Source organism: Spermophilus citellus (assembly GCF_964194105.1).
Source record: "Spermophilus citellus genome assembly, chromosome: 7".
Lineage (NCBI taxonomy): Eukaryota > Metazoa > Chordata > Mammalia > Rodentia > Sciuridae > Spermophilus > Spermophilus citellus.
The window spans coordinates 162,961,306-162,988,936 of NC_138188.1; the positions used below are offsets into that span (position 1 = coordinate 162,961,306).

At 57.3% G+C, this 27,631-nt stretch overlaps 1 protein-coding gene across 6 annotated transcripts in view; it reads left to right on the forward strand.

Annotated features, from left to right (window-relative positions):
- The first annotated feature begins 2,240 nt into the window (after positions 1 to 2,240).
- The window catches only part of PDE9A (phosphodiesterase 9A), an 84,045-nt gene continuing 58,654 nt past the window's right edge, over positions 2,241 to 27,631 (forward strand). For all 6 annotated transcript variants that reach the window (XM_081302665.1, XM_081302666.1, XM_081302667.1 and 3 more), the window contains exon 1: positions 2,241 to 2,465. In XM_081302665.1, coding sequence (XP_081158791.1) covers positions 2,397 to 2,465 — 69 coding nt within the window. In that variant the 5' untranslated portion in view covers positions 2,241 to 2,396. The remainder of the gene's footprint in view (positions 2,466 to 27,631) is intronic.

Genomic DNA, 27,631 nt, shown 5'->3' on the forward strand with positions numbered 1-27,631 from the left:
TCCAGCTCCCCACAGGGAACATTTTATAGCACTTCCCCACGACTCTTCTTGTGCTACAATCACCCTACACACCACATCTTGTATTGACATATCGATGTCACCTCATCTCTCTGCTCCCCTAAAATCCCACCCCTGCAGGACTGGGGTTTCAGCTTATTTGCTAGTTTCCATATCCCCAGTGCTCAGAACATCACAACCCACAGCGATGGAGTTCTTGGTAAGTGGCACACCTCAGCTTCACAGGGAATCGGGGGCAGTGGGCTGCTCCTCTGTGGGGTGACTCGTTGAACATCTCTGTCCAGCAGTTGAGTTTGTCTTCAGAGATAAACTCTGCCATGGTGCCCCAACACGCCCAGGCACAGAGCCACTGGCCAGCCACCCATGGAATCACATCAGGTCTGGACACTCACCTCTGCTCTACAAGGAACAGAGGACTTGTCCTGATAATAGACAGTGTGGAGAACTAGGAGATGTTGAGTGGGGGGCACCACCCCAGGCAGCCCAGGCAGCCCCAACAGGCTCAGAACCCTAACAAGAGTCCAGCCAGCCAAGGTGCCAACCTTGATTTTTGGAGACACAAGATCACAATGTGAGATAGGAATACAAATGTAACCACCCAGCAGGGTCAACCCCCCCCCCCCAAGGGCCTCTGGGCTGTCCCCTAGGCTCCCCCAAAGCACTCGTGAAGCTAACCTCTGGGATCAAACCCCCAGGAGGTGTGGGCAGGAGCTGCAGAACCAGTAAGGGCCAAAACCATCACCCTTCTCTGAGAGCCCCAGTCCCCAGGAGAGCAGGGAGGGGCACATGAAGTGATCAGAGGGCTAGACTGTCCAGGACTGAGGTGACCACTCCTTCACCTCAGGGGAGGAAGAGTCCCTGAGCTCCTGCTGATGTTCTCTCCTCCCCCGGCCAGTTCTCCAGATGGCCCTGGAACCTGGAAGAGTCTGTAAAGTTGGTGACTGTCCACCAGGTGGAGACCAGGATGGCCAAGGAAGGGCATTGCTGGCCTGGCTCCCCACAGGCCTGAGGGCAAGGAGGGCCTTGCATGCACTGGGTGCTCTCAGCAAGCGTACAGCCCAGTCAACAGATGGAAGCCGATGCTGGGAATCCACTTAGAAGAAACAATAAGCCATTCTCTGCCTCTCCTTCCAAAAGCAACACACCCTGGGAGCCACCAGCAGCCTGCTAGCCACTCCCCCAGCCCATTCTGGCTGGGAAAACCCCAGAGAATTGTGATCTGCAGGCCAAGGAGCTGCCCCCAATCCCTCTTTCTTCCCTCCTGTTTTTCCCACACTCCCTGCACAATTAACACAGAGTGGGGGACCAGCACAGCCTGGACCCAGCAGGCTACGCACGGCAATTTTGTTTCTGTCCTTTAAGCAGTCCTCCGGCTGAAACAAAATTGCATTTCAGCTCCAGGTGCAGCAGGGAAGAGGCTGGCCCTCCCCCAAGTGCCCACAACTTGGGAAAGGATGCAGATGAATGAAAAGGAACTTTTCCCACTTCCTATTCAAATTAAGTGAGGGTGGCAAGCTTGCCAGAGGGGGGAGCCTGGGGGAATTTTCTAAGTGGGCTGGGTTTGGGTAAAAACCCAGCCACGCTCAGGGCCTTGCTCACTGATTACTGAAGACTGAATGACCCCTGGGAGGCAAGGAGTGACATTTGCACAGAGGACAGGTAGACACCGGGATGTCAACTTGGCCCAGTCTCCAAGGTGGCTGGGATCAAAAGGAAGAGGGGGTGCCTTAATGTTGGGAGGGAGGTGAAGAGGATGAGGGGGGAGAGGAGAAAGGGGAAGAGAGTGGGATGAGACTGGAGAGAGGAGAGGGGGTGAGACGGGGAGAGGGCAGGGGGAGGAGAGGAGACTGGGGTGAGCAGCAGAAGCGGGGAGAGAGGGGAGAGGGAGGGACAGCAGGGTTGAGAGAGGGACCTGGAGAAAGGGAGGGGGCAGAGCGGGAGGAGGACGGAGAGATAAGGTGAGATGGGGGGGCAGGAGAGAAGGTGGGGAAGGGGGGCGTGGGGAGGGGGAGGAGCCAGGAGAGGAAGAAAGGGAGGCAGGAGGGAGGGAGAAAGTGGGGAGGGAGAGTGAGGGAGCAGCCTGCGCTGGAGCGGGGAGTGGAGAGGAAGGGAGGGGACGGGGTGACGGAGGAGAGGGGGAGAGAGAAGGGGCAGCGGGAGAGGGAGAGAGGGAGGGGGAGAGGGAGACGGAGGGGGAGACGGAGGGGGAGGGGCGGGCCGGGGCGGGCCGGGGGCGGAGCCGGCGGCGGCGGCTGGGCGGCGGGCGCTCGGGTTGGCTGCTCGCCCCCGGCCCGCCCCCGCCCCTCCCCCGCCCTCCCCGCGCGGCGGCCGCGTCGGGAAAGTACAGTAAAAAGTCCAAGTGCAGCGGCGGGCGCAGGATGGGGTCCGGCTCCTCCAGCTACCGGCCCAAGGCCATCTACCTGGACATCGATGGACGCATCCAGAAGGTAGGCCCCCTCCGCGCCCCCCGGCCCCGCGCCGCTGCGGCCTCGGTGTGCCGCTCCGCGGGGGCGGCGGGCGCAGGTGTCCCCGCGCGCTGGCTCCCGGGAGGGGGCCACTCTCGAGGGGGCATTTTTGCATCTCGTGGCTCTGGTCCCTTTTGAAAAATCGGATCGGGCAGAGCCCTGGCGTTCCCAGGCGGTGCGTGGAGCCCGCGGTTTCCGGCGGAACGGCCCGAGGGGCGCTCGAGCGGCGGTGACCTGCCGGCCGCGGGCGCGGAGCTCGGCAGTGTCCAGCTCTCCCGCCGCCTCCGGTCGCGCCGAGCAGGTGCGGGCCGGGCCGGTGGGGTGGGTGGGGTCCGCGGCCCCGCAGGTGGGCAGCTCTGACGGCCGAGGGGACTCCGGGCGGCTGTGTCTCCTGGGCCCTCGCTGGGGGTCGGGGCGGCCCGCGGTTAGCTCTGCGGTGCATCTGCCAATCCCTTGGTGGGAAGGACTCCTCCAGATGTCCATGGTTCCTTATCCACAGGAGTCACGTAAGAGAGGGGTTCGCCAAGGACCCCCTTTGTTCGTAGCCTCTCCCCTTCTAAGCCCCCTCCAGCGTCCAGGCCTCACAGACCCAGGACCTCTGCTTCTGATTGGAAGACAGGGACAATGGCGAGCTGGCTGGGGTGGGGGCGCTCTCGTGAGCTCCCCCTAAAGTCCCTGAGGAAAACACATTATGAGGAAATTGCTCCCAGATTTCGGCTGGACATCTCAGGGTGCCAGGGCAGCTGCCACCTTTCTGTTCAAGGAAACCCCACAGAGGAGCCAGGAGGCGATGCCCAGCAGGGTGTGGACCTCTGGGTTCTCAGACTGCCCTCAGCTAGCTTAGTCAGTAGAGTGTGGTCAACAAGTCACCTCACTCTCAGCTAACTGGGAGTGGGAGGCATCATCAAGGACAGGTGGTCAGCCCCTTACTTCATCCTTGTGGACAGTTGGTCAAGGGCAGAGGGACCAGGTCCTCTGACTTCCATGAATGGTGCCTGTGGACACACAGGGAAATAACAGCCTCCTTCATCCCAAAGGAAAGAAGGGCCCTGCCCAAAGGCTTCCCCAGGTGCATGTACACAGCTCACACACATGCATGTGTGTGGACGTGCAGACATGCCCACGGGCAGGTGTGTGCGCATTTTCCCTTCAAGTGAGGATTTATTGAGATCTGCCTCTTTCTGAAGTGCTGATGAGATGCTGTGAGCAGGTCAGCATGGCAGTCCTTCCTAAGAACTCCCCAGAGGTCCTAGAGCAGTAGGTGGGAAGTGGAGGAAGGCTCAGGAGGGATACAGGTGAGCCCTGGGGCGGCCAGGCTAGATGGGCACTGTGGGCAGGTAAGTTGTCCGAAGTGGACACATCTAAGGTGGGTGACTTCTAGGAAAGCTGCCCACAGGCCACCTCTGAGGGACAACCAGGCAGTAGGTGGAGAGGTGGTGGCCAGGGAGGGGACAGAGCTGTGATGGACAGCGAGTGCCTTGGCTCCTCTGGGTGGGCATCCTGGTCTGTGGTTTCCGCTTCGTACAGTGCAAGGAGAAGTAGGTGAGGGAATGTAAACAGTGCCTGGAACACTGCAGAACGGATCTGTCTGCCCCACAAACACCCTTCACCCTGCGTGGGGAGGACACTGGCCATGCTCTTTAAATCTGGTCATCCCTGTGGCCCTGCCAGTCAGTCACTGTTCTTGACCCTTCTCACCGTCCTCTGCTTTCTGTCATCTGCGTTGTCAGACACTTAGAGCTGGATCTGTGGCCTCGGCTGGGAGCCAGGCCACCCCTGGTTTCTGAGCCAGTACCAGCAAGTGAAGCCCGCTCACCCACCTTGCAGGCTGCACACCCAGCAGCACCCACGGGACCCTACCTGCTCACCTGAGAGCACTTCCTGTGATGCCTTTTCTTAGAGTCCCAGGTACTGGATGCTCCTGAAACTTCCCAGCATGCTCTCACTTCAGCCTGACCCACTCTGCCTCCCCTCCACAGGAAGTCCTGGAGCACGCCCATGTGGCTTCCAAGGAGAGGGCATGGGTGGGCAGAGAGGAGGGTCTGTGTTGTTTTCTGCCACAGTGGTCACCAGCCTGGTGACAGGGAAGCACAGCATGCCTGCATTCTCTCTGCTCTTTGTCCCTCTCGTCATCAATGCCACCCATTTCAGCCTTCCCTAGACAGTGCCGAGATGGAAGACGGGGAAGTCGTTCCAACACTGGCTTCGTGGGTACCGCCTGGCAAAGCTCAGGGTAGAGAGCCAAAGCTGTCTGGAGCAGGGTGCCCTCCCTGTGGAGGTCTTGCTGTGAGCATAATCCTGCTGGCATTCCCAGGACTCGGAGACTCGTGCAGCTATTGGCAGCTCCTCAGTGCTCTCTTTAATAGACGAAGAAAATTCCAGACACACGCAGGTGTCTTCCGCCCAGGCTTATCTGGCAGGGATCAGCAACAAGGCTGGAGGGACTCTGTGCTCCATCCCCAGGGACTTTCCCTTGAGAAGCTGGTTAATGCTCTCAAGCCCCTTTCGAAGGCTGTAGGGCCCCGGAGGACGCACTCCTGCCCTGGGCTCTTGTTGGCAGCACCTCCACTTACCCTCTCTGTGGTTAGGTTTTCTCAACAGTGAAATGGGGTAAGAGTGAGCTGCCATTGAAGGGATTAAATGGGACAGGGCAGATCACCTGGTCGATGAGCCACCTGTCTTTATTGACCATCTGTGTGCTGAGTGCAGGGTTCCATGTGACCATGATGGCACGGGGTTTGGTTAGCTCTGCTGGGTGACTGCCACCTTAGGACAGGCCCTTCTGACCTGAGCAAGGCGCTGGGCTTGGTTCCTTGGAGAGTACAAACAGTAAACAGTGGCAGCTGCTTCGGGTTCTCAGAAGGACACAGCAGAGCGCGTGGTGGGCAGAGCCCATGGCAGTACACGCATGTGGGCCTGATGGATTGCTTTCCTTTCTCTGTGAAGGTCTTCTTGGTGGGGAAGGAACCCTCCCAGAAGACCAGGCAGCCATTGGGATGTCCTGGGTTAGGACTGCCCAGTGGCCAGGGGCAGCCTCCCGTGGCCAGCATCACGTGCACACACCTGTCCCTGTCAACCAGTGTTCAGCTTGCTAGGGTGCACAGGTGGGCAGCAGGCAAGGCCTCCTCCCACCCCTGCATCCAGTCCCCAGGTGGGCTGTTGAAGGAGGGAGGCAGGAGCCCCAGGCCCAGAGTCAGGGGACTTTGGAGTCTGCCCTCTGGAAGCCCAAGCTCTGCGCATTTGCCAGGAGGTCTTGGATTTCTTTTCTCAGCTTCCCTCGCCCAGGCCCCCAGCCTTGGTATCTGCCCTTTTTTTCCTCATTTGTGGAGGAAGGCTCAGCCAACATACCGGGATGACAGGATAAAGTGGGTTTGTTGAGAGGTCACATCTGGGCAAGGCTGAGCCCCTGCAGCTTCCTTGCTGTGGTGACCCTGTTCTGGTGGCCCTCGGGGAAGATCCCCACTTTGGGTGTCCCAGCCCCACCCACCACTCTGAGCGGCTGTGGTTTTGCCCCAGCCTGCTCTGCAGCAGGAACCCGGGTCTCGAAGGGTGAAGAGTACTTGGTTTTGTAGGCTGTTGCTGCTCTGAAGCACAGAACCAAAGGACAGAAGCCAGAGACAGAGCAGGCTGGGAATCGGGTTGGGTACCCGAGGACTGTCCCCAGCTTCTGTAGCTGCCCCTGCCCCTGCCAGAGCCCAGGGCTCCCTCCACACTGGTTTTCCACCCAGCGTGGTCCAGGGGCCTTTGTGAGCCTGCCAGGCCTGGCCTGCCGTCTTCCCCCAGGGGTGTTCATCCTTTGCTCAGAACCCTGCCTGGGGAGCCCACAGACTCTGCCTGCCCTGCTGGGTGGTCTCTGGTCCTAGCCCAACCCAATCTGGCTCCTTGCTGCCTGCTTCTCCAGTGTTCCCTCCCTCTCATGCTCCATTTGGTCATCCTCACCATTCCCAGCACAGTCATTGTCCTCCTGTGACACGTTTGTAACTGTTGACAGGTGAGGAAATGGTAACCTAGCCCATCGAGCCCAGGGAGCTAGGCAAGGGGTCAGCCGCATCCCTTGGGTGTCCCAGCCTGAGGATGGAGGTGGGAGTGTGGGGTACGGAGCATTTGGATGTCCAGCCCTGTTTCCATCCTGACCCCTGGGATGACCCCTCTGTCTCCGCTGCAGTAAGAGCTGGGCTCTGAATCCTGCAGGAACATCTTGGCTTTGTTCCCCTTTCAAGAAGCCACCTGCGGCCAAGCGCCTGCCGGCCAGGGTGATCCCCCAGGTGCTGGGAGATGTGCCGTCCGTGTTCTCAGTGGGGCACTGTGCAGTCAGGGAGCACTGGATGCTTGTTATGGTCGGATCTGGAATGTCCCCAGAGGCTCGTGTGTTGAAGGCTTGGTCCCCATGCAGAGTGTCCAGAGGGGGGTTCTGGGGAAGTGAGTGGATGATCTTTGGAGGGATTCATAGCTGAATGGACTCCTGGGAGTGTAGAATGGGGGGCCTGGTTGGAGGGGGACGTTTCTTAGGAGTGTGCCTTTGGGGACTATGTCTTGTCCATGGCCTTTCCTCCCCAGCCCCTTTGTAGCTGCCAAGAGCTGAGCAGCTTTCCTCTGCCTGCCGTGTCCTTCCACCCTGTGCTGCCTCACCTCAGGCCCAGAGCAGTGGTGCCCACTAACCACGGATTGAAGCCTTTGAAACCTTGAGCCAGAATAAATCTTTCCTCTATTCAGTTGGTTTTTGTGGGTATGTTGTCACAGTGATGGAAGCTACTCAGAAACCCTCCTCCACCACAGCTGTGGGCTGAGGGCCTCTTAAGTCAGAAGCCTGGGAAGGGACGCCAAAGACCTGAATGGACATGATGGCAACGCGGATGACCGTTAGTGACCTGGGGGTCTCTCAGGCCATGTGCAATGCCACCCTGATGCACAGAAGGGCTGTTCTGCTCCTGGTGGTCATGAGAAGGGTGGGAGATGGGACAGGCTGCCTTGCTGGGTCTGGTTTTGCTCTTTGCCGGTAGAAGTGACCTCTCTGGTCACTTTCTCCTGAGGAAAGTGGACTGTGGTGACGTCCCTTTAGAGTGATCAAGCAGATGATGGTGAATCATGTCAAGTGTTTGGGTGGCATGGGCACCAGGGGAGGCCCAGGCAGCTCAGCACCTGATGCTTCTCAGAGACCCTGGAAGAAGCCATGGCAGGGCCCTTCTTGTCACCTTGTGACTCTCCCAATGCCACTGCAAGTCTGAACCAAAGGCAGCCACAGAGAGACAGTGCCCAGGGCCCCCAGACGCTGGGCCCCGCTGCCCAGGACCCTTCACCTCTAAGCTGGAGGTCTCCTGTTGGAGGTGGAACTGTTGTGTGCCGGGAGCCGAGGAGGCTGCCGGTCTCATGAGAGCACGTTGTGGTGAGGGAGTCTGAGCCCGAGCTGGCTCCCCAGGCCTGTCGGCAGTGAGGCTCCTGCTTTTCATCCTGCATCTGCACAGCCATGTTCTGAATCTGGGGACAGTGTTGTTGGAGCACACAGCTGGCCCTCGTCTGTGGCAGTGTGCAGACCGTGTGTGTCCACACTCCACAGAGTCCCTCTGCAGGCCACTGTGCCATGTCCTCAGCTGCCACATTGGTGGTGCCCTGCTGTCCATCTGGAGGAGGCTTCCCCATCGAGGGTGCAGTGTGCTGCCTTGTGGCCCCACCCTGTCTGCTGTCCCCTGCCCCCGCCACACAGTCCCAAAGCCGGCCACACAGCAGGCTCACAGAACCCTAGAAACTGGGTCTACAAACAGTTCAAAGAAGCACCAGAGTGCTTTACTCTTTTTGCTTTAGATTCTCTAATTCATTTCTTAAATCGTGATGAACTACACATGACAGAAAAATGTATGACTTTCACCATTTTTAAGTGCACCATTCAGGGACATTAAGCACATCTGCGTGTTTGTGTGGCCATCACCAATGTCTGTCTCCAGAGCCCTCTCCCGGCGGAAGCTCTGCCCAGCTCCTTTGCAGAGCTGGCCCACAGGGTGCTTCCCAGGCACAGTGGAGGGATCCTGGGTCTGCCGAAGCTTTGTGGACCTCGGTCGCCCCCACTCTTGTCTCCTGGGCTTGCAAGGGGCCAGCCAAGAGCAGTGAGTCCACGCAGGTAGAGTGGTGCCCCTCCTGGGGTGAGGATGGGGCCGCCAAGCGGGGGGCAGGTGCTTTCCAGAGGCAGCCCCACTGAGCCTCTGCTGCTTCTGTGACCTCACAGCTGGCGCACAGACCCTGGCAAGGCCCTCTGCCACCGAACCTGGTAGCTGTGTGGCATCTGCTGCTCCGCTTGCTCTCCGTGCCTCAGAACCTCCATCTGTGGGTGGAGGTCAGGGCCTGCCTGCTTCACAGGGTTTGGGAGATTGGGTGCTTTCATGTGTCCAAGTGCACGGACCCTTGGTGATTGTATAGACAGCATTATTTGTGTTACTTACTGGACTTATTGATCCATGTCATGGATTCAGGGCAGCCCGATCCCTATGCCTGGTTGGGAGAGATCCTCTGGCTCCAGGTTACAGAGTGGCCTCTGGCGCCCTACATCCCGCCAGCACTGCTGTGTGCTGGTATGCTTTGGAAACAAGGCCTGACCGAGAGCGTTCAGCTCAGGGACGCCTTTCCCAGGTCAGCTTCAGGCCCACCCTCCTTCCGCTGGTTCTCCTCACCGAAAAACATCCCTGGTGCCTCTCTTTGCTCCTCCCGATGTTTTGGAGGGAGGTGCTGCGGAGAGCCCAGGAGGCAGGGAGGGTGGACGGGGCACCATGGATCCATTTCTCTGGCAGTGGGCAGAGCTGGCAGCTGCAGGCTGAACAGCAGCTGTGCAGGCGAGATCACCTGGCCGTGGAAGGGACTGTATGCAAAGCGTCCGTTCCAGCCCTGGGCACTCGGCCTCCATTGCCACTTAGCTGCCCACCCACCACGTGCAGCCTCCGGAGCTGCCCATCCCCTGTGGGCCTCTGGGAACAGTCCAAACCCACACATGGAGTGGCTGGGGCTGGTGGGTCTGCCTGACTGCCCTGTCAGTGGACAGGGCGCCATGCGGAGAAGCTGCTCCTCCCTGCACGTGGCGGGCTCGGGGTGCCCAGGACAGGGTCTGAGTGGGACAGGGCCCTTCGCCCGCCGTGTTGAGTTATTTTTTGTAGGCAGACCAGTTAATGGAGCCTGGTGATTCAGACTGTCTCTCGCCTCATGGCTTCTCCTCTGCAGAATTTTTTTTTTTCAACTTTTATAGCCTTACAAATAACAGGAAAAGAGGCAGCACAGTTGACATTGTCATCAAGCCATCTTCAGTAATCTCTCCACCTGGAACTTATATTTGCAGGGACGGCTCCCGCCGGGCTCTGCGGCTGGGCAGGCTGTCTCCAGCACAGTGCCAGGGTGGCTGGCAGGCACGCAACGTCCAGAGCACTGGGGGACAGCCCTGGGGTGCCTCCTCAGGGCCGTGTCACAGAGGTCCCATGGGCAGGGAGGCTTTGGATGGCCATGTGTGGTCTGGAGTCTCGAGGCAGCTCCCTGGCAGGCCTGGTACTGCTCAGGCACCAACAGGAAAGCCAGAGCCCAGGACCTGCTCAGGCTCTGGTGCCACAGCTGGGGGCAGCCAAGTGCTGTTGGGGTCTTGGAGACCTACAGTGCCCACCTGGGCCCACAGGGTGCAGGGCCGTGGCCTGAGGCCTATTTCAGTGCTGTCTCGTGCCCATGTGAGGGTGGAGCCCACGCAGCAGGGGTGGGAGGCATGGAGCACCCTCTTGGCAAGAGCAGACTGTGGTGTTACAGGAGGCAGGTCCAAAGCAGAGGAGTGTGGCCCCAAGGCAGGGGCACAGGGCAGGGCTGCCTCCACCCTGCCAGAGGGCCAGCAGCATGGCCTGCTGAGCAGGGACTGTCCTGACAGGACAAGCACACCACCCAGCACACACATCACACCAGTGCACACATGAACACACACCTCACACCACACATGACATCAGTTCATACCACACACCTCACACCACACTTCACATCAGTACACACCACACACACTGCATCAACACACCACACGGCACACTCACGCCTCCTAGCACAAGACACACACTACAGACACACCACGTGCACTCACACAAACACACAAGCTGTTGACTGTGATGGGGTGGCGCAGAGCTGGCCACGCCGTGGGGGTTGCAGAGCGGAGGTGAAGGGCGTCTGCAGGGCACGGAGGCAGGCGCCCCTCCCCGCTCAGGGTCAGGCTGGGCCTCCTGGTGCCTAAGGGTTCATCCCTCTTCCTGTCGCTCCATGTGATGTCCCCGGCTCCTGGGATCAGGGGCTGTGGGCTGAGCCCAAGGCAGATGCAGGCTGATGTGTTCAACAGCTGTGGCGGCGCCCGCTCCCCCCTGCCCTGCGTGGTGAGGCGGGCCAGGCCCTCACCTGCTTGTCCCAGCACATCTCTGCCCAGCTCCCAGGTGGCTCGCTGAGGCAGGGCCTCCCCAGGCCTCTGCAGGCAGCTCCACTTGCATCTGCTCTCCTGCCCCCATATCCGTGGTCCCTGGGTGCCAGATTGTCCACGCCAGAGCCTTGGCTCCTTGGCGGCCGCTTGTCCCCAGTGTCATTACATGCAGCCACCAAGTCCCCAGCCAGTTTCTGATTCAGAGAAACTATGCCCGTGATGAGCCCCTGTGTCTCAGCTGGAGGGTCAGGGACCCTAGGAGGACACCTATGCCAGGGTTACCAGCACCCCGTGAGAGCGGATTCCTACTCTGAGACGATCGGTAAGGAACAGAAGACAAAGACAGAAGTTAGATTAAAAGGGGGGCAACTGATGGTCTCCCAGCCCTGAGAGGAGCTGGAACTGGACACCTGAACAAGGCCGCAGTCCTTTATCTAAGGAAGTACATCAGCTTTCAGTGTGGCGGGGACCTTGTGGTGGCAGGTGACGCCCATCTTGGCGGTGGTGTTTGATCCTGGGGCTGTGAGCTGAGGCAGGGCCAGCGTGACCTGGGCTTTCTCCAACCAGGAATCTCACCCAGGAGTTCCCAGAAAAGCAGCTCCCTGCCTTCATGGCTCAAGCAAGCCCATAATTTATACATGGCTCCCAACAGACACCTGGAGCCCAGGGGGTCCAGACACCAAGGGCCCCCTCAAGGAGACCCCAGCTCCCACCTGCCCACTGAGGGCCAGGAGTGGCTTCTGGAAGAAGCAGCCAGGGGTTTAGCGACTCCAGCCAGGGGCTCCAGCCCCAGGCATCAACTAAAAATAGTCCAGGAGGAATCCTTTTGCAGAGGGCAATGGGCCATGTTGCCCACGATTGCCACATTACAGGTGCCGTCTGACGTGGGCACATCAGTGGTATTGTGCCGTTCTCAGTGTGGCACGGGGATGTGCTGCCTGCAGGTGACAGCACGTCATGGGTGACTCCACCCCAAAAGTGCATCAGCACCAAGTGGAAGGCTGGACAAGCTCGGGCTGGGCAGGTGGTGGCAGGGCCATGCAGGAGGCCCCAGCCCTGCCGCCTGGGCAGCAGTCATCTGGCACAGGTCATGGGGAAAACCGCTTCCTTTTTCTGTGCAGCTTCACACAGAACAAACAAGGGGAGGAAGAAGGGGGGGGGATAGCTCTCTTCCAAATTCCCATGGAATGAAGCTTCCTCAGGGCTCCTGGGGCTGCACCCAGGGGCCCTGGAGCCCCCTGTCTCTTCCTCACAGCCCCACAGCCCCCATCTCCAGGTTCCCACATGGCCTGCCCACATTGTCCCCACATCCTGCCACTGACCTCTGTCCATCCCATCCCCATTGAATTGTGTCACCTGAGAAGCAGGTTGTGTGATCCTTGTCCTAGCTCCCCCTGTGAGTGCGAACCCTGGGGAAAGAGGTCTTTGCAGACATAGTCACCTGAGGACGAGGCCATCCTGAAGTAGGGTGGCCTTCCTCCTGTCCACTAGTGTCCCAGGAAGAGGGCAGCTGGCACAGGACCCAAGACAGACCAGAAAGAGGCTGTGTGAAGATGGAGGCAGGGGTGTGGGTAAGCCCCGGGGTGCCCTCAGCACCAGCAGCTGGGAAGAAGGGCGCTTCCCTGCAGCCTCAGAACCCACTGCCCAGCCTCCACTGAGCTCCCTGCAGCCCCTGGCCACTGCTGCCCAGGGTTCCCACAGGCCTAGGCAGGCTCTGACTGGCAGCTGGCCCTGCCTGCCCAGCTCTGCACCTGCCAGCTTTGTGCCCTAACACCCAAGCTATCCTTTGCCATCGGTTCCCTGTATCTGCTTCCCTGAGCCATGGCACCTACTCAAATGTCCACTCCCAGGAAGCCCCGTGTATGGACAGACCTGTCATTTCCTGCCACTCTGGCTTTGTCCACTGGCCCTGGAGCTGGGTCATGTCTCACCTCAGCCCTGCACCTGCCATGGGCAGTGGATGGATGGATTCTTAGCTCACCTCTGGGAAAGGGGTTCTCAGCCAGCGGGAGGAATTCTGCAGGGTGCATTTTCTGCTTATCCTGGGACAGGAGGCATGAGGGCTCCTACCTGGGACTGCACGTGGCCCCAGAGAGGAGCATACTGGGGACTCAGGCTCCGAGAGCTAGAGATGACTTTTCCAAAGAAGGGAGTGAGTCCAAGGTGGTGCCCTTCCTACCCAGGAGGGTCCCAGGACAGACAGAGTGTCTCCTTGGCCCCTTCCCAGGGTGAGGAATAGGGGACCAGCGGCTGGCCTCTGCCTGAACCCACCTCTGATATTCTGAGGAGGGGGCCATGGGGTTCAGTGGCCCAGAGTGTAGAGCAGGTTCCGGAAAGTGCCAAGGACTGACTGGAATTCAATGGTCTCAGCCTTCTGAGGACTTATTCACCTGGTGCCGGTCAGCCTGGGCTGCAGGAACAGGATCCACAGACCTAGGCCTTCACAAGAGACTTGGGGAACATTCCAAACCACAGCACATGCCAAGATGTTCACACCCTGGGCCCCAGGTGGGAGGAGGGTCTGCCCTCCCCACCTCCCAGGCTGGAGCCTCCCCTCCTCACCCCAGCCCACCTGTACCATTCCCATGTGCCACCTTGAAGCCTGGCTTGCAGGGGCTGCTGTCCAGGGCCCCAGAACCTCCCCTGTCCTCGACCCTGGCCAGATGCCAAGGAGCCCGGAAAGGCGCTGATTAAGTTAAGCCAAAGAGCAGGGAGGAGAGAGGGAAGCCGCCTCCTGGCTGGAGAGGCGGAAGGTAAAGTGGGTTGCACCAGACAAGGCTCCAGAAGTGCCCCCGGGGAGTGTTCCTTTGGGTTCTCACTCTGCAGTTTCCGTCCCCTGTGACCCTGCATTTATAACAATGGAGGTTGGCCTCAGCCATCAGGAGGGAAACTGCAGGAGCGAAGCAGCCAGAGAGTGACCAGTGAGGAGTGGATTGACCATGATGAATGAACGGGCTCCTGCAGCAGAGGCCTGGCGCGCAGGCGCGGACGGGAAATGGGCCCTGAAGTTGCACAGAGTCGGGCGGCCCTAACAGAGCCCTGGGGGTTGGACAGTCTGATAGCTGTCCTTGTCACTGGGGGAGGACGTGCCCACAAGTGCCAGAACCCTCCGCCCCGTCCTGCCCTGACCCAGGCTCACCACAGCTCTCAGGGAAGGGCTGTGACAGTCTCCCTATAGCCCATCAGGGACCCGCCACCTCAGAAAAGATTCCCATCTGCTTAGAATGGAGGCTCCAGCTCTAGCCAGGTCCCTGTGGCTCCTGTAACATGGTCAGAGCAACACGGCTTAAAACAACAGACGTCTGGGCTGGGCTGTGGCTCGGTGGTACAGCATTGCCGAGCACGTGCGAGGCCCTGGGTTGGATCCTCACACCACATAATAATAAGTAAAGGTATCGTGTCCATCTACAACTAAAAATATTTTTAAAAGAAAGAAAGAAACAGAAGTTGATTCTGGGTGTCCCTGGGCCCACGTGGAGGCACAGCAGGGCTGCGCCCAGGACCTCCCCGCCCCTCCCAGCTCTGCGGCTGTGCCCCTCCAGCATCGCAGGCCAGCCCTCTCAGCGGTCTGCTCCGGCTGCACCTCTCCTTCTCTCCTTTATCCAATCTCCCTCCTCCTCCCTTGTAAAGGACACTTGTGATTGCATTTAGGGCTCACCTAAATAATCCAGGATTATCTCCTTTCAAAATCCTTCGTTTAGTTCCATCTGCAGAGACTTGAGCACATAGGGCACTGTCCACGGGGTGCAGGGTGGCCACGGGGATATCTTCAGGGGTGGGAGGTCTTTCAGCTGCTGCAGGCCGTTGGCCAGGTAGGTGTAAATCCCCTCCTGGCCCGGCTTCCACCTGGCTACCACCCGAGGCTGCAGCCTCACATGCTGCAGGCCCCTTGGGCTGCAGGGCAGAGCAGGCCTGAGGAGACCGGGCTGTGCTTTCTCCTCCAGCTTGCTTCCACCCTGTCCCTGTGTTCTGACCTCCTCGGGGCCTGCCTCTTCTGCACGTCCACCCCATTCCTGTGTGTATGGCTGGCACCACTGCCCTCCCTCACTGCCTCCTGTTAACCCTGCCGGGTTTCACTGAACTCACTCACGATGTGCTAAGCAAACCTGCCTCTTGATTTACACCACTGGGCGTGGACCTGGAGGGAGGTGTTGGGACTCCAGCCCCTTCCTCTCTCCCCTTCACATCCAGCCAGGAGGTGAGCAGCCTGCTCCACCCACACTCCACCAAGGCGTGCTGCCTCGGGGCCACTGACTGTGGACGACACCAGGAGCCAGCCTTCTTGTTCCTAGGTCCCTCATCTCAGGTGTGGGCAAGGTGGCTTGTTCAGTGGGTCATCTCATGGTGACCATCGAGCTCTGCCAGGGCAGCAAGGGTGGGACTCAGGGGCCTCCGTTAGATCTGCCTCAGACCGCCTCTCCCGTGACGCCAGGAGCTCTGGACACCTGCACTCTGGACACTCTGGACACTCTGGACACTGCACTCTGGACACTCTGGACCTGCACTCTGGACACTCTGGACACTCTGCCCACCTGCACTCTGCCCACCATCCATGCCTTCCCCTGGCCACCTCACGGTGGTTTGTCCCTGCAGGTGGCGTGCTCTTCAGCCTTTGCAATGAGTCAGCCCTCTGAGGACACGGGCATCGGCCCTCCCTCCCCTGTCGTGAGGCCTTACCAACTCTGTGAGTCTCACTACCTGCAAAGCCCCAGCATCGTAGATGTCCACCTTGAAGGGCGACTTTAGGGACCAAAGGAAGTGTGTTTCAACAAATAAATGGCAAGAAAAGGAAAGAGGACCCCATCTGTTCAGCCAGGACCCTAACAAGGCCCACGCGTCGCCCTGGGTGGGTGCTTCATTTCGTTTTGGGGGGTGTCTCCTGATCTTTCATCCCCTTTTCATACCATTGGCTTATGAAGAGCACGTGTGATTTTTGATCTCAAAGCACGGCTCCAAGGTGTGCGTGTAGACAGGTACATGTCACCCAACCTGAGACGTGAGGAGGGACGGTGGCTTCCTTCCTGGGTTCTGATCACATTGTGGGTATCTTAGACCAGGGGAGGAATGCTGGGATACACATGGTATAACATGCCGTCCAGAGTGAGCTTAAAAATCTCCCCTGGGGAGCACCAGACGGGAGCAAGAGGGGAAGGGTAGAGCTGAGCCGCGGGATCGGGCCAGGTTGTGCCACACCGTCCTTGTAATGTGGGTGTCTGAGTGCTTCCCAGAGGACCAGGACTGTCTTTTAAAGAAAGGGTCATGGACGCTTAGTAATAAGTGGAAAATTTCATAATTATTTTTATATTCTTTTTCAAACACGATGACCTGAAAAATATTTCCTACTTTGGAAATGAATGTGAGGCCTAATACAGATTTTATTTTACCAACCAAGAAAGTGTGATTGCCTGTGTTCAGTGTTAGCCCATTCTGAATGGGACGGTATCGTAAGTATTCTGGAAGCAAGAGGCAGAATCATGTATCATTACATGTAATTCATAATTAGTGGTAAGTTGGAGAATACATAGACGGATATGTCAGTGCAGATAGGCGAGATCGACGAGGGACGCATAGGTACCAGGAAGATGGATGGTAGCTGTGAACCTTTCTTAAGTGAACATGTACGTTTGTGGGGAAGGAATAAGAAAAACAGTAGGATGTACAATTTTGGTCCTAATCTCTTTTGAGCTTATTTTTTGTATTAAATGGTTTTAATTCTCAGATGCTGAAAAGAAAATGGAAAATTTGCCTTTAACCCCTCCAAAAATGGAAAATTTGAACCCTGGGTTGGAGTTTGGTGGTCCCTGAGGGTGGATCTGGCCAGTCCTCACTCCAGGCCTCCGTGTGGATCCAGGAGTCAGTCTGAACTGTGTGACTGCTCTGGGGACGGAGGAAACCTCACAGAAGTCCCCGGCAGCTTATGTAAAAACTTAGTAGCTCATAAAAGATATAAGAGATGAATCACAGCCTACGACAGGCAAACTAAAAGGAACTTGAGTTGGTTTCGTTTCCTTGAGGGGAGGAGGAACTAAATCAATATTCATTCTGAGTGCAGTCAAGAATATCCTAATCTGAGAACATGGAAATTCTCAAACAGAGGGTGCATATTCTGCTTCTGGGGAGGGACAATAGCAGAGGCCAGGAGGCCATTGCTGCTCCATCCAGACTGGTGCAGAGTCTGATCTCAGGTGCCAGGGTGTCCTACGCCTTGGGCTCAGAACCAGGTGAGTCCGGGTTTGCATCAGGATCCAGTGCCCAGGCCAGGCTGGGTTCTTCAGTCTCTCCAGTGCCCTTCGCTGTTAAGATGATGATATCCTTGAGCTGCTGGGTCCCCATGAGGACTTCTGAGGTGCGTGGCTTTGCTTCTGGCCTGATGGTGAGTCAGCCCTGGTTGTTTGGTGGCAGTGGTGGTAAGGGTAGCGTTGGCACAGTTGTCACAGGGCATAAACCACAGACCGCAAAACCCACCCTCACCGAATGCTCACAGGAGGACACTCTAGCACCCGCTCTCCCCGCTCACCACGATGGGAGCTGTGCTTTGAGATCAAAGATCACACGTGCTCTTCATAAGCCAATGGTATGAAAAGGGGATGAAAGATCAGGAGACACCCCCCAAAATGAAATGAAGCACCCACCCAGGGCGACGCGTGGGCCTTGTTAGGGTCCTGGCTGAACAGATGGGGGTCCTCTTTCCTTTTCTTGCCATTTATTTGTTGAAACACACTTCCTTTGGTCCCTAAAGTAGCAGAGGGGCTGGCCTGGGTCTGGTAACAGGACCTTCTCTCCCCAAGACTCCTGCCCTAAGGAAGAAGAGACCAGCACTAATGGGGTGAGGTCACAGATCAGGCTTTGGGTTTAGCTACTCCTGCGTGGCTGATCCTAGGGACCAGAGGCCTAGAGGCCAGCTAGAACAATCAGCCTCTTCCTGCAGCATTCCCAGTCGAGGTGGCCTCAATGCCCATGCCAAGAAGAAAACCCAGAAGAGCTGACCAGTCGAGGCTAGGCCTCCTCCCTGCCCTTGCTGGTGAGGTGGCCTCTGCAGGAGGAAGCGGGAGGAAGGTGACCCGCAAGTTTGCTGCCACTTTGCTGAGAACTTCCCATGTACCAGGCCCTCCATCTGCCAGGGTGGATCCTCCCAGCACTTCCGTAGGCCAGGTGGGATGACCCCACTTCACAGCTGAAGATTCAGAGCCTCAGAAAGGTTGAGAACTCTCCCCTGGGTCAGGCTGGCAAGGGGAGGGGCTGCAGCTCACGCCTGACCCCTCTTTACCTGCTCCTCTGCCCTCCCTGCACCTGGATCAGTGCACAGCCCAGGGCCATCCTGGAGGTGTGAGACAGCCAGAACAAGGATCTGGCCAGCCCTGGACCACTCAGTTGGGACAGCCAGCCAAGTACCCCCTGCGCAAGGTCAGAGGAAGATGCCCCTGGGCTGCTGTGCAAGTGCAGCAAGGCCCGAGTGCTGGCAGTGCGGCCCCTGACTCACTCAGTGGTAGGACGCTCGGGTCTCAGACCCGTCTGGGCCTTCCCACCCTGCAGACGGTGCTCAGTTGAGGTTCTGAGAGGCAGAAGTGCACTCAGAGAGAATGAACGAGCCTGAATTCCAAGCCCTGGCCCAGAGCCGCAGGGGCCAGCAGGAGCCCCTGCCTACCTAGAAAAGGCCTTGTCCTCCTGCTGGACTGGAGAGAGTGGAGCCACGCCCAGGCTCTCTGCAGCCCCCTCGGAGCCCTCAGGCACCACACCCTTCCTCATTCCAGGTATACGTGGGCTCAGTGGTCCCAGGATGGCTGTCGCTTTAGGAATGGAGGGTTCTGTGGAGTCCTGGCCCCTAGGCAGAGAGGCCTGGCTGCAGGGCTTTGGCTCAGGATTCAGTGCAACTGTTGGGAAGGAAGACTGATGGGGCAGCTTCTCTCGCTCTTCCTGCATGCCCTTGGGGTCATCAGGCACATGGGCCTCTCAAGCCCTTGGTTTTTGTGAAATCGCTCCACCTATACTCCTGACCAGGGCACAACCTCGGAACTTCTCCTCCCCATCCCAGGAGCCCGGCCTCCTCCTCTGATCGGATTCTTGTTCCTCCACCCTCGGCCCCTCTGCGTCTTCCCACCTCTCTGATTTTCCCCTGGCGCCTCCCTCTCACACCAGTCCCCCCGCACTCCCAGCTCTATGCTATTTAAGTTCTGATTCCCATCCTCTGGCTAACGGTCGTTTAATTTTCTCATGTGTTTGGCTTAATGCCGAAGAGTATTCTTTCCCAATAAAAACGGTAAAGACCTTTCATTTTCTCAGGAGGATCTTATGTAAATGCAGCAGTGCATTTCATAAGCTGGTTCTGTTTCCTGCGGCTCCCTTGGCTTGGGGAGCTCTGTGACTTTTTCCTTGGTTATAAAAGTCCTACATATTCATCATAGGAAATGAGAAAAATGGAGACTGATATCAGGAAGAGATTACAACATTACCCCAGCACCCGGAGGAAGCTGATGCTGCGGTCTCAGGACCGGGCCTGCTGGTGTTTCTCGTGCAGGTGTGCATGCATCTGTGCGTCTGTGCATGTGTGCACGTGTGTGTGTGTGACCTGCTCTTATTTGGCCTTATGTTGGAGCAGCTCCCAAAGCAGCATTGAACGGTCTTAAGAACATGATTCCACAGCCTCCATAATCTCGTGGAGACGTCCTAAACCATCACTGTCTCCTGCGTATGAAGACAGTGTCCCCCATTTCCCTGCGGTAGGCCAGGCACCATGCGCGGGGGCGGCCCTCGCTGTGCCTCTGCTGGTGCAGCGGCCGCACCCTGCAGGGTTCGGGCAGGAGCCTGACGTGACCTGCTTGCTGTGAAAACTAGAGCCGATTCCGAGGAGGCACCAGGCAGCACCTGGCACCTCACGGACACTCGTGCCACCACTCTGGTTCTTGCTGCTTCCCTAAGAGCAGTTCTGGAGATGGGGCTGCCGCCCCCAGGGTGCACATGTCACCCCCCGCCCTTCTCAGGGTCGTGTGGAGGCCCATTCCCAGTGTCCTCTTCACCACCAGGCGGCCGAGCTGTCCCTTGTTCACATAAACTTGTGGGCACACTGGGGCAGTAGGGAGAACGGGGAGCCCAGGGTGCCCGTGCTCCCGGGGAGTGTTGTAGGATGCAGGTCCAGAGCCCTCTTGTTGCCCTCCTTGGTTCTACACATGGTGACACCTGTGCGGGTTCTTCTCTTCACCTGCATAGTCACTAGACCTGTCCATCGCTCTGGGGGTCCCTTTTCCACCCACTCCCGCCAGACTCCTGGAGGACGTTCATCTCTGTGGCTGAGTTTTGGTCATTTCAAAACTGTTATACACATGGAATTTGCAGAATGTGACCTGTGGGGATGGGCGTAGTTCACTTAGCATCGTTCTCTCAAGACCCATGCACCTTTCCACGTGTCAGTGGCCCCATTTCCTTGCTAGGTAGTGTTCTGGGGCATGGAGGTGGCCGTTGGCCTAACGTTTCCCCACAGTAGGGTGCTGGGCCATTTCCAGTATTTGCTGCCCATGGCCAGCCCCCAGTATTTGCCTTCAGCTTCTCGGAGGCCGTGTGGCTGTTTTGGAATCAGTTCCCTTATTCTGGTTGGGTGGAAAACCTCTAGTGTCAACTTGACATTTATAATTAACCAGCACCCTCCAGGTACTCAGTGAATCCAAACGTGAGATTCCCAAAGGGCTGAGATCAATGGCCACTTCAAATCCAGCCAGAGAGCGGGCAGTGAAGGAAGGTGGCAGGATGGGGTGTCCAGCCAGCCTCACAGGGCCCGGTCCCTGTGAGGGACCTCTCCTGCCTTGGGCAGGGCTTTGAGGAGGAGGGATCCCTTCTTCCCTCTACCCTCCAGGAGCTCGGCATCAGATACCCCAGGCCCTGGCCCTCATCTGCAACAGCGGCCATTTAAAATCCTCGGAGGAGAGACCACAGAAGAATTGAAACGAGGGAATTTTGCTGGAGATTGGTTACTCCAAGTTCACAGAAGCTCCCTGAAAACTGTTGCTAAGGCAGTTGAATAAAAAACTGCACAGTTGGAGTAAGCAATAACCACGAGATGGTGAACGTAATTGTGTGTTTTACAACAGCCAACTCCAAAGCGTGACTTGCCCGACATGTTTTTAATGATTTGAGAGGTGACACGAGTTTTCAGGGATGTGGAAAGAAAACTCATACTGTCTGGTTCCCCAGCCTTGCAGGACCATCTCCTTGGTGAAGATGTGACAGTCCTCCCAGAGCACCCTGGCCATGGCTGCTCCCGCAGGGCTGGGTTGGGTGTTCTCACCCTTCCAGCCTGCCAGGCTGAACCCAAACCCTAACTGCCACATGCTGGTGTATCTGTCCAGGATTTGGAGCGTTTCCTCACGTAGAATCACCGGTGCCTGTGTAGGAAGCCACGGTTCCTGGTCGTCCTTGACTTTGTGCCAATCCAAACCTGACAGAGCAGCAAGAAATTCCCGAGGCAGCTGCAGGACTGTGCCTCCAACAGAACTAGGAAATGGAACTCCCTCCCGGGACAGGAGATGATCAGCTCAGAGCATGGAGAGCCAGGGGCTTGGCTGCCTCCATCTGCTCTGTGATTTCCAGCCCTTCTGCCCAGCTCCTAACTGCCCAGAAGAGGGAACAGTCTCCTGGCAGCCATTACCAACCCCATTTGCATTGAATAGAAGCCGCAGTGTCTAGGGTGAATAGGGCAGAGACAACAGAGTCCTTCTTATATCTCACACCCACATCCAAGGGCACTGTGCCAGGCGTCCTCAGCGTCCTGCCTGCCCCTGCACCCAGCATGAATGCCTACCTGAGCTGCCCTTCCTGGGAAGCAGGCTGGGCCCGCAGATGGCCTCCAAGGGTCCTGGGTCAGCCACCTTGAGAAAGGAACAGGGAGAAGCAGAAGGAAAGCGGCGGTGGAATTAAACCAGCTCTCCACAAATTTTTTTTAAAACCTTCCCACGTGTGTGAATATTCATGCAAATTTTACGTAGTAGGCGTAGGGGGCGGGCATCCTTGAACGCACACCTCCGAATTTCCGAACTGAGCTGGACAAATGGAACAGGACTCCTGATGTACAACCAGTGTCTCCCAGGAGCCATACCCGGCCTCCGTGTCTAGACACAGATGTGGCTGCCAGGACCACGTGGCAAGGGCCACACGAGCCCGGCAGGTGCTGGGCCTGCTACAGACCCAGATGCAGATGAGGTGCTGGAGCAAGGTCCAGAGATGGGGAGCGTTAAAAAGGTGGTGTGCACCAGCCCCTCTCCCGAGTGCCGGGCTCAGAGCCTGATGTGTGCTCCTCAAAACCTGGGCCTGTCACTGTCCTGCCAGCCCCGCTGCTGGGTCTGCTCCTGGGCTGAAGGACTGTAGCAGAGGAACCTCGCTGGGCTGGCCCACTCCAAGCCCCCAAAAGGCAGCTCAGCCTTAACTGCACCCTTCACATCCCTAAAACCAAGCTGAGCCATGAAGCTTAGGTCACCTGTGATCTTAGAGACCCCAACCAGCAGGAGGTTCAACCCTGGTAGTGGTGTGGACCCTAGGGTGCACCCTGGCCTCTTCCCGAGGTCCTCCCTGCAGGTGCACAGGGCTCTCATCTGCGCGGCTGCGTCTCGTCTGTCCTGTTTGCCATTCCGGGCATGTCATTCAGCCTCAATTGCACTCCACCACCAGCGCCTCCTTACTCTGTCTCCTCTACCCTCACGGCGCCCTTCCCAGTCCTTGCCGCACTGCATACTGAGATCACAGCTGCATTTACAGGGTGGGAGGCTGGCAAGAAGCCTTCGGAGGAACGCGGGAACCCTTTGTTCTGTGCTCTGGTTTTACAGTAAGACCGGAGCACCCGGAGCTGGAGTGTAGCCAGGATCCACCTCCCTTAGCTGCACGGATGGGAAACCTGGCCATCTGGGGCTTCTGCTTTGGGAGTGCAGATGCACCTAGTGGGCCTCGGAATGGGAACCCGAGAGGTCCCTTACTGTGTCCCCTTGCTCAGTCTTTGGATGGGGTGTGCAGAGACCAAAGGGAGCCCCAAACCACTCAGCATTCTGTCAGCAGAATGGCGTCCCCAGAAGAGGCCTCTGGACCCAGCCTCAAAGCCAGTTCAGTATCTCATTCCTTCTTCCTGTGACTCCGGCCAGAGGCCACCTGGAGGTCACTGCCCTGCTCAGGGTTCTGGTTGAGACACTCTGAATTGCAGGCAGCATCTCTCCTGTGCCAGTTGCAGGTGGCCTGAGCTCAGGTGCAGTGAGGTGGGCGCGGGTCATGGATGATCAGTTTCCCATGGCGGCCAGCCATCCACTTCCCTTCCTCTGCAGCCTCCCCGGCCCTCTGTGCCCTCGGCTCCTGCCCTGTCCCTCCCTGGGGGCTGCTCCTTCCTACTCTTCCCTCAGGTGGTCCCTTGTGAACATCCCAGCAAGGAGGCCCTGTGACACTGAGCTCGCCAGCTCCAACTCTCAGTAAGTCTCTTGGGGGAAGTGAGATTGGTCACCAGCTGGGTAGTGGTAGGTCAAGGGGACAGGGCAGGATCACCAGGAGCCACGGTGTCCTGTCCAGGGCTCTGGGGAGCAGGCTGGATGCCACTCAGTGAGACTCCATGTGCCATGGTGGTGCAGGCTGCCCACTGCAGTCCCCTGGCTCTTGCTCCTAAGTCTGCACTTGAAAGGAGAAACTCAGGGGATGCTTGTCACATAGGTCCCCCGTCCAGCCAACCTGACAGGGCCATGCCATGATAACCCACCCAGGGACTGGGCAGAGATGTAGTCCTGGGTCCCCCTTTGCCTTCCTGGCTCACAGGAGCCCTGCACACCCAAGAAACCCTGAGTTGGCCCAGAGCGCCCAGGTGCGCTCAGCCACAGCCACTCCTCTTGCCCTGGACTGACTGCCACAGGACCCTGGCTGCGAGCATGCCCCTGGGGGCCTCTCCTGCCTTCCCAAGGGCAAGGGGGCAACTTCTCCTGGACAAGCGCTGGGAACAGAGGAGCTGAGCCACACACCATTGCTCCCCAGCGCAGGAGATCAGCAGGTGGGAGTGGCCTCCCACTAAAATAGTCAGGTGGTGAAAGATCACCGTGGGCATTTGGCCACTTGGAGACTGCAAGACTTCGAGAGTCTTGCACCACTATCAGAGACTCCAGAGCCACCTGGGCAGTCAACATTCATGAAGTTGAATTTTGTATTCAACCCGGTGGGTTTTGAGTCACTTTTTTCTTTTGTCCTAGGGATTGAACCCAGGGGTGCTCTACCACCAAGCTGCATCCCGAGCCCTTAGTATTTTTTAATTTTGAGATAGGGTCTAAGTTGCTGAGGCTGGCCTTGAACTTGTGGTCCTCCTGCCTTGGCCTCCGAGTAGCTGGGATCGGAGGTGTGCACCACCCTGTCTGGCTGAGTAATTCTCTCACATGCCCCCTGCACTCTTGCTCCCCGCCCTGAGAGGCAGGTGATGCTAATACTGCAGTTGTTTACAGATTGGTGAACTGAGGCTCCTTGCCCCTAGGTGCAGGAGGAGACAGCAGGTGAAGGGGTGATGTTAAGGGCAGAACTTCAACCCCAAATCCACCACCTGACTCGGTTCCAGAGGGAGGCTGGGCTGAGTGAAGAGCATCCTCAGGCAGCCCCTGGGGCTCGGCAGACACCCTGCTGGGGGTGTGCCAGCTCCAGCCCTGGCCTGGGAAGCCATCCTCACCCACCCCTAGCTGGCTGGGCCTGGGCAGCTCTTGCATCTCTGTGTGCCTCAGTTTCCTGTGTCCCCACTTTCAAGTGGCGCTTGGCTTGTGGTTAATGCCCGGCGAGTACAGGATCCTCCCCTGCGGCATCCCAAGGCTCCCAGACACGGCAGTTCCCCGACTCACAGAGGGCTCAGCTGAACATGGAGAAGGATCAATATCCGGCCGAGAGCAGGGCTCTGTCTTCTCATTTATCTCCCCTCTCGTTCTAGCATCACAGCATGCCAATCAAACCACATGGAAGGTTCGGGGTGACTTGCCACGCTTGCTTATGACCTCCAGCACTGATATGCCCCCAAGCTGGATGGCTACACCAAATTCTTGGTGCCTCCACGTCTCCTCCTTACATTTCAGCTCATTAGCTCTGTGTGTGTGTGTGTGTGTGTGTGTGTGTGTGTGTGTGTGTGTGCTCTGTTTCTGGATGAAGGACAGAAGGTTTACAGAGCTGTTCAGCATGTGGCTGTGCATCCCTGTGCCTCCTGACACGCGGCCCTGGGGCCTTCTGGGGCCATGAGCGGTGGCGGGCAGGGGTCCCAGTTGGTAACAGCTGGTCGAGGCTGGGTGCTTCCCTGACACAGCCCCATCCTCCTCGGGGCTCCTGTGAGCTTCCTGCTCAGTCTCCCTTGGCCCTGCTGCAGGCTAATTCACAAGGACAAAAGATATGTAATGACCCCACGTCACAGATCTTCCCTTGGCTCCTTAATTGAATGAGGGGACTGGTAAGATGTCACGACCAGTTCCAGAGAGCCATGGAAACCAAACCCGTCCTGGAGTAGAGGAGGAGGAGGAGGGAGGTACCAGAGACAGGGATCCTTCTCCCCGGAGGCCGCCAGTGAAATCTTTCTTGCTTATTCCAAATTTCCTTGCAACCTCCCGCCTTTTGTCCAGAAGAGCCTCAAAGAAGCACCATTCTCAGTAACAGTGAGGCTGGGCTGGCGAGGTGGCGGGAGTATTGTGCAGAGGTGGCGGGCGTGTTGGGTGCCCCAGGGACGTCTTTTGAGTTTGGTTTGCTGGGAGACTTCATGATTAGACTTTTAAAAGCCTCCATTATACGCTGTCCTAGGCCAGGAAGCCAAGCTCAGAAAAATCAAGCCTCTTCCTTTGGATTTCACTTGTAGTCCTTTATCATAAATCTGTGTGGTTCCTGGGGCCCCACCTGGACCCGCTGTGTGGGAATCCCAGAGCTGGGCTCACCCAGAGCAGCAACACTGTTCTGAGTAATGGTAGACCCTATCCTATTGGGAGATGGTATTAAAACCATATCAATCCTTAAAATAGGCCGAGCGTAGCCAGCCCTCAGCAGCTGTTGACTGGACACCCTCTGAGTTGGCCTTGCTCTGCAGGACCGGTCTCCCTTCTCCAGAAGTCTTAGGCAAATATTCAAAAACAGAGGCTTCCTGCCCTCCTCTTCTGCAGTTTCCAGACTGGAGTCTGAGAGCCCACAAAGTAAATCGGCCCCAGGAGAACAAGCTGCTCAGAGAACCAAATGGGAAAACTAGAACCTGGCCCATCTTGGTGGGTAAGCAGCCAGGACTCCAAACTCAGCCCTGCTGGGCTCTGGCAGAAAGGCTGGGCGTGAATTGAGCCCATGCTGCAGACGGGCACGGTGGAACGAGGCCGGGTTTGGGGGCCGGTAAAGGCAGGCCTCCTCTGACAGTGAGGTTGGGGCACCTGCCGCTCATGAGGAGAAGGCAGGACCAAGAGCCAGGGGTTGGGGGACAGGGAGGGCTTAGCCAGGACACGGGCTACAGGGAACACACCCTAGAACCTCCCGTACCCTATGGGCATGAGGAGCCAGCACAGGCCTGGCAAGGCAAAGTGGCCATCAGGGGAGGGGACAGAGTTGAGGCCAGAGGACCAGGGTGACCAGGGCTGAGCTGGGCCAGCAGCCAGATTGGGCACCAGGGCTGACCAGCAGTACTGGTGGTGCAGCTCTGAGGGTGGACACAGGTGTGAGCAGATGTGCTCTTTGCCTTATTGCTGCTGGACTAGTGGCACTCAGGAAGTGTCACTGGCCATAGGAAGGCTGTTTAGGGAGGAAAGTCTGTTTTCCATCTCTCTCTGTTTCCAAGAAAAGGAAAAGCAAACTAAGCTAAATAATAATAATAATAATAATAATAATAATAATAATAATAATGTGACAGGCACCAAAAAATAACCATCTTCTCAGGCTTGCTCCTCACCCACCCCCAGGGGCTCATGCTGTTTAGCAAAAGACCAGGGACAGCAGTAGCCAGGGAACATGTTGAAGGAACACAGCCATTATGAGGAAATGGGGCCTGGTGTGGACTGTCCCTGGAGGAGTCACTCCCAGTACCCCCAGTGGATGCCAAGAGCTGGAGGGGTCACCTGTAGATACCTTTTTTTTCTGTACACACATATATAACTATGATAAAGTTTAATTTATAAATTAGGCACAGACAGATTAGCAACTAAAAAACACAGCAATTACTGCATCACATAAAACAAGGGTCACTTGCACACAAACACCGTGATGCCTCCATAGTCAGCCTGATAAGCAAGACAGCCAGGTGATAGCAGGCAGGTAGTGCATACTGTGTGGATACTCTGGACAGAGAGATGATACCTGTTGTAGGCAGGATGGAGCATGTAATCTAAAACTTATGAACTATTTATTCCTGGAATTTTCCATTTAATAATTGCAGACCCTGGTTGACCTCAGGTAACTGGAAGGTGACATCATGGATAAGGGAGGGCACTGTTGTACTTGAAATCCCCCCTCCCCAAGAGGGCTGCGCAGGACCAAAACTCAGTCTGGACCTGCTGGACAAGAAATACCAATGTACACTGGGGTTTTCTCCTCCCAGCCTAGCACAGGCGGTGTGTGCTGTAATCTTACATGCAATTCATGCTTTACACCAACTATTCCCAGCTGCTTTGTTGAGATTCTGATCCCCCCTCTTTGATTTAGTCATTCAGTCTCAGTCCCTTGGTTCCCCAGATCTGAAAAGGCAATCTTTTTAAAGTTAATGAGCTTAAATTTGCTTTTTTAATGTCAGAGACCCATGAGATAATTG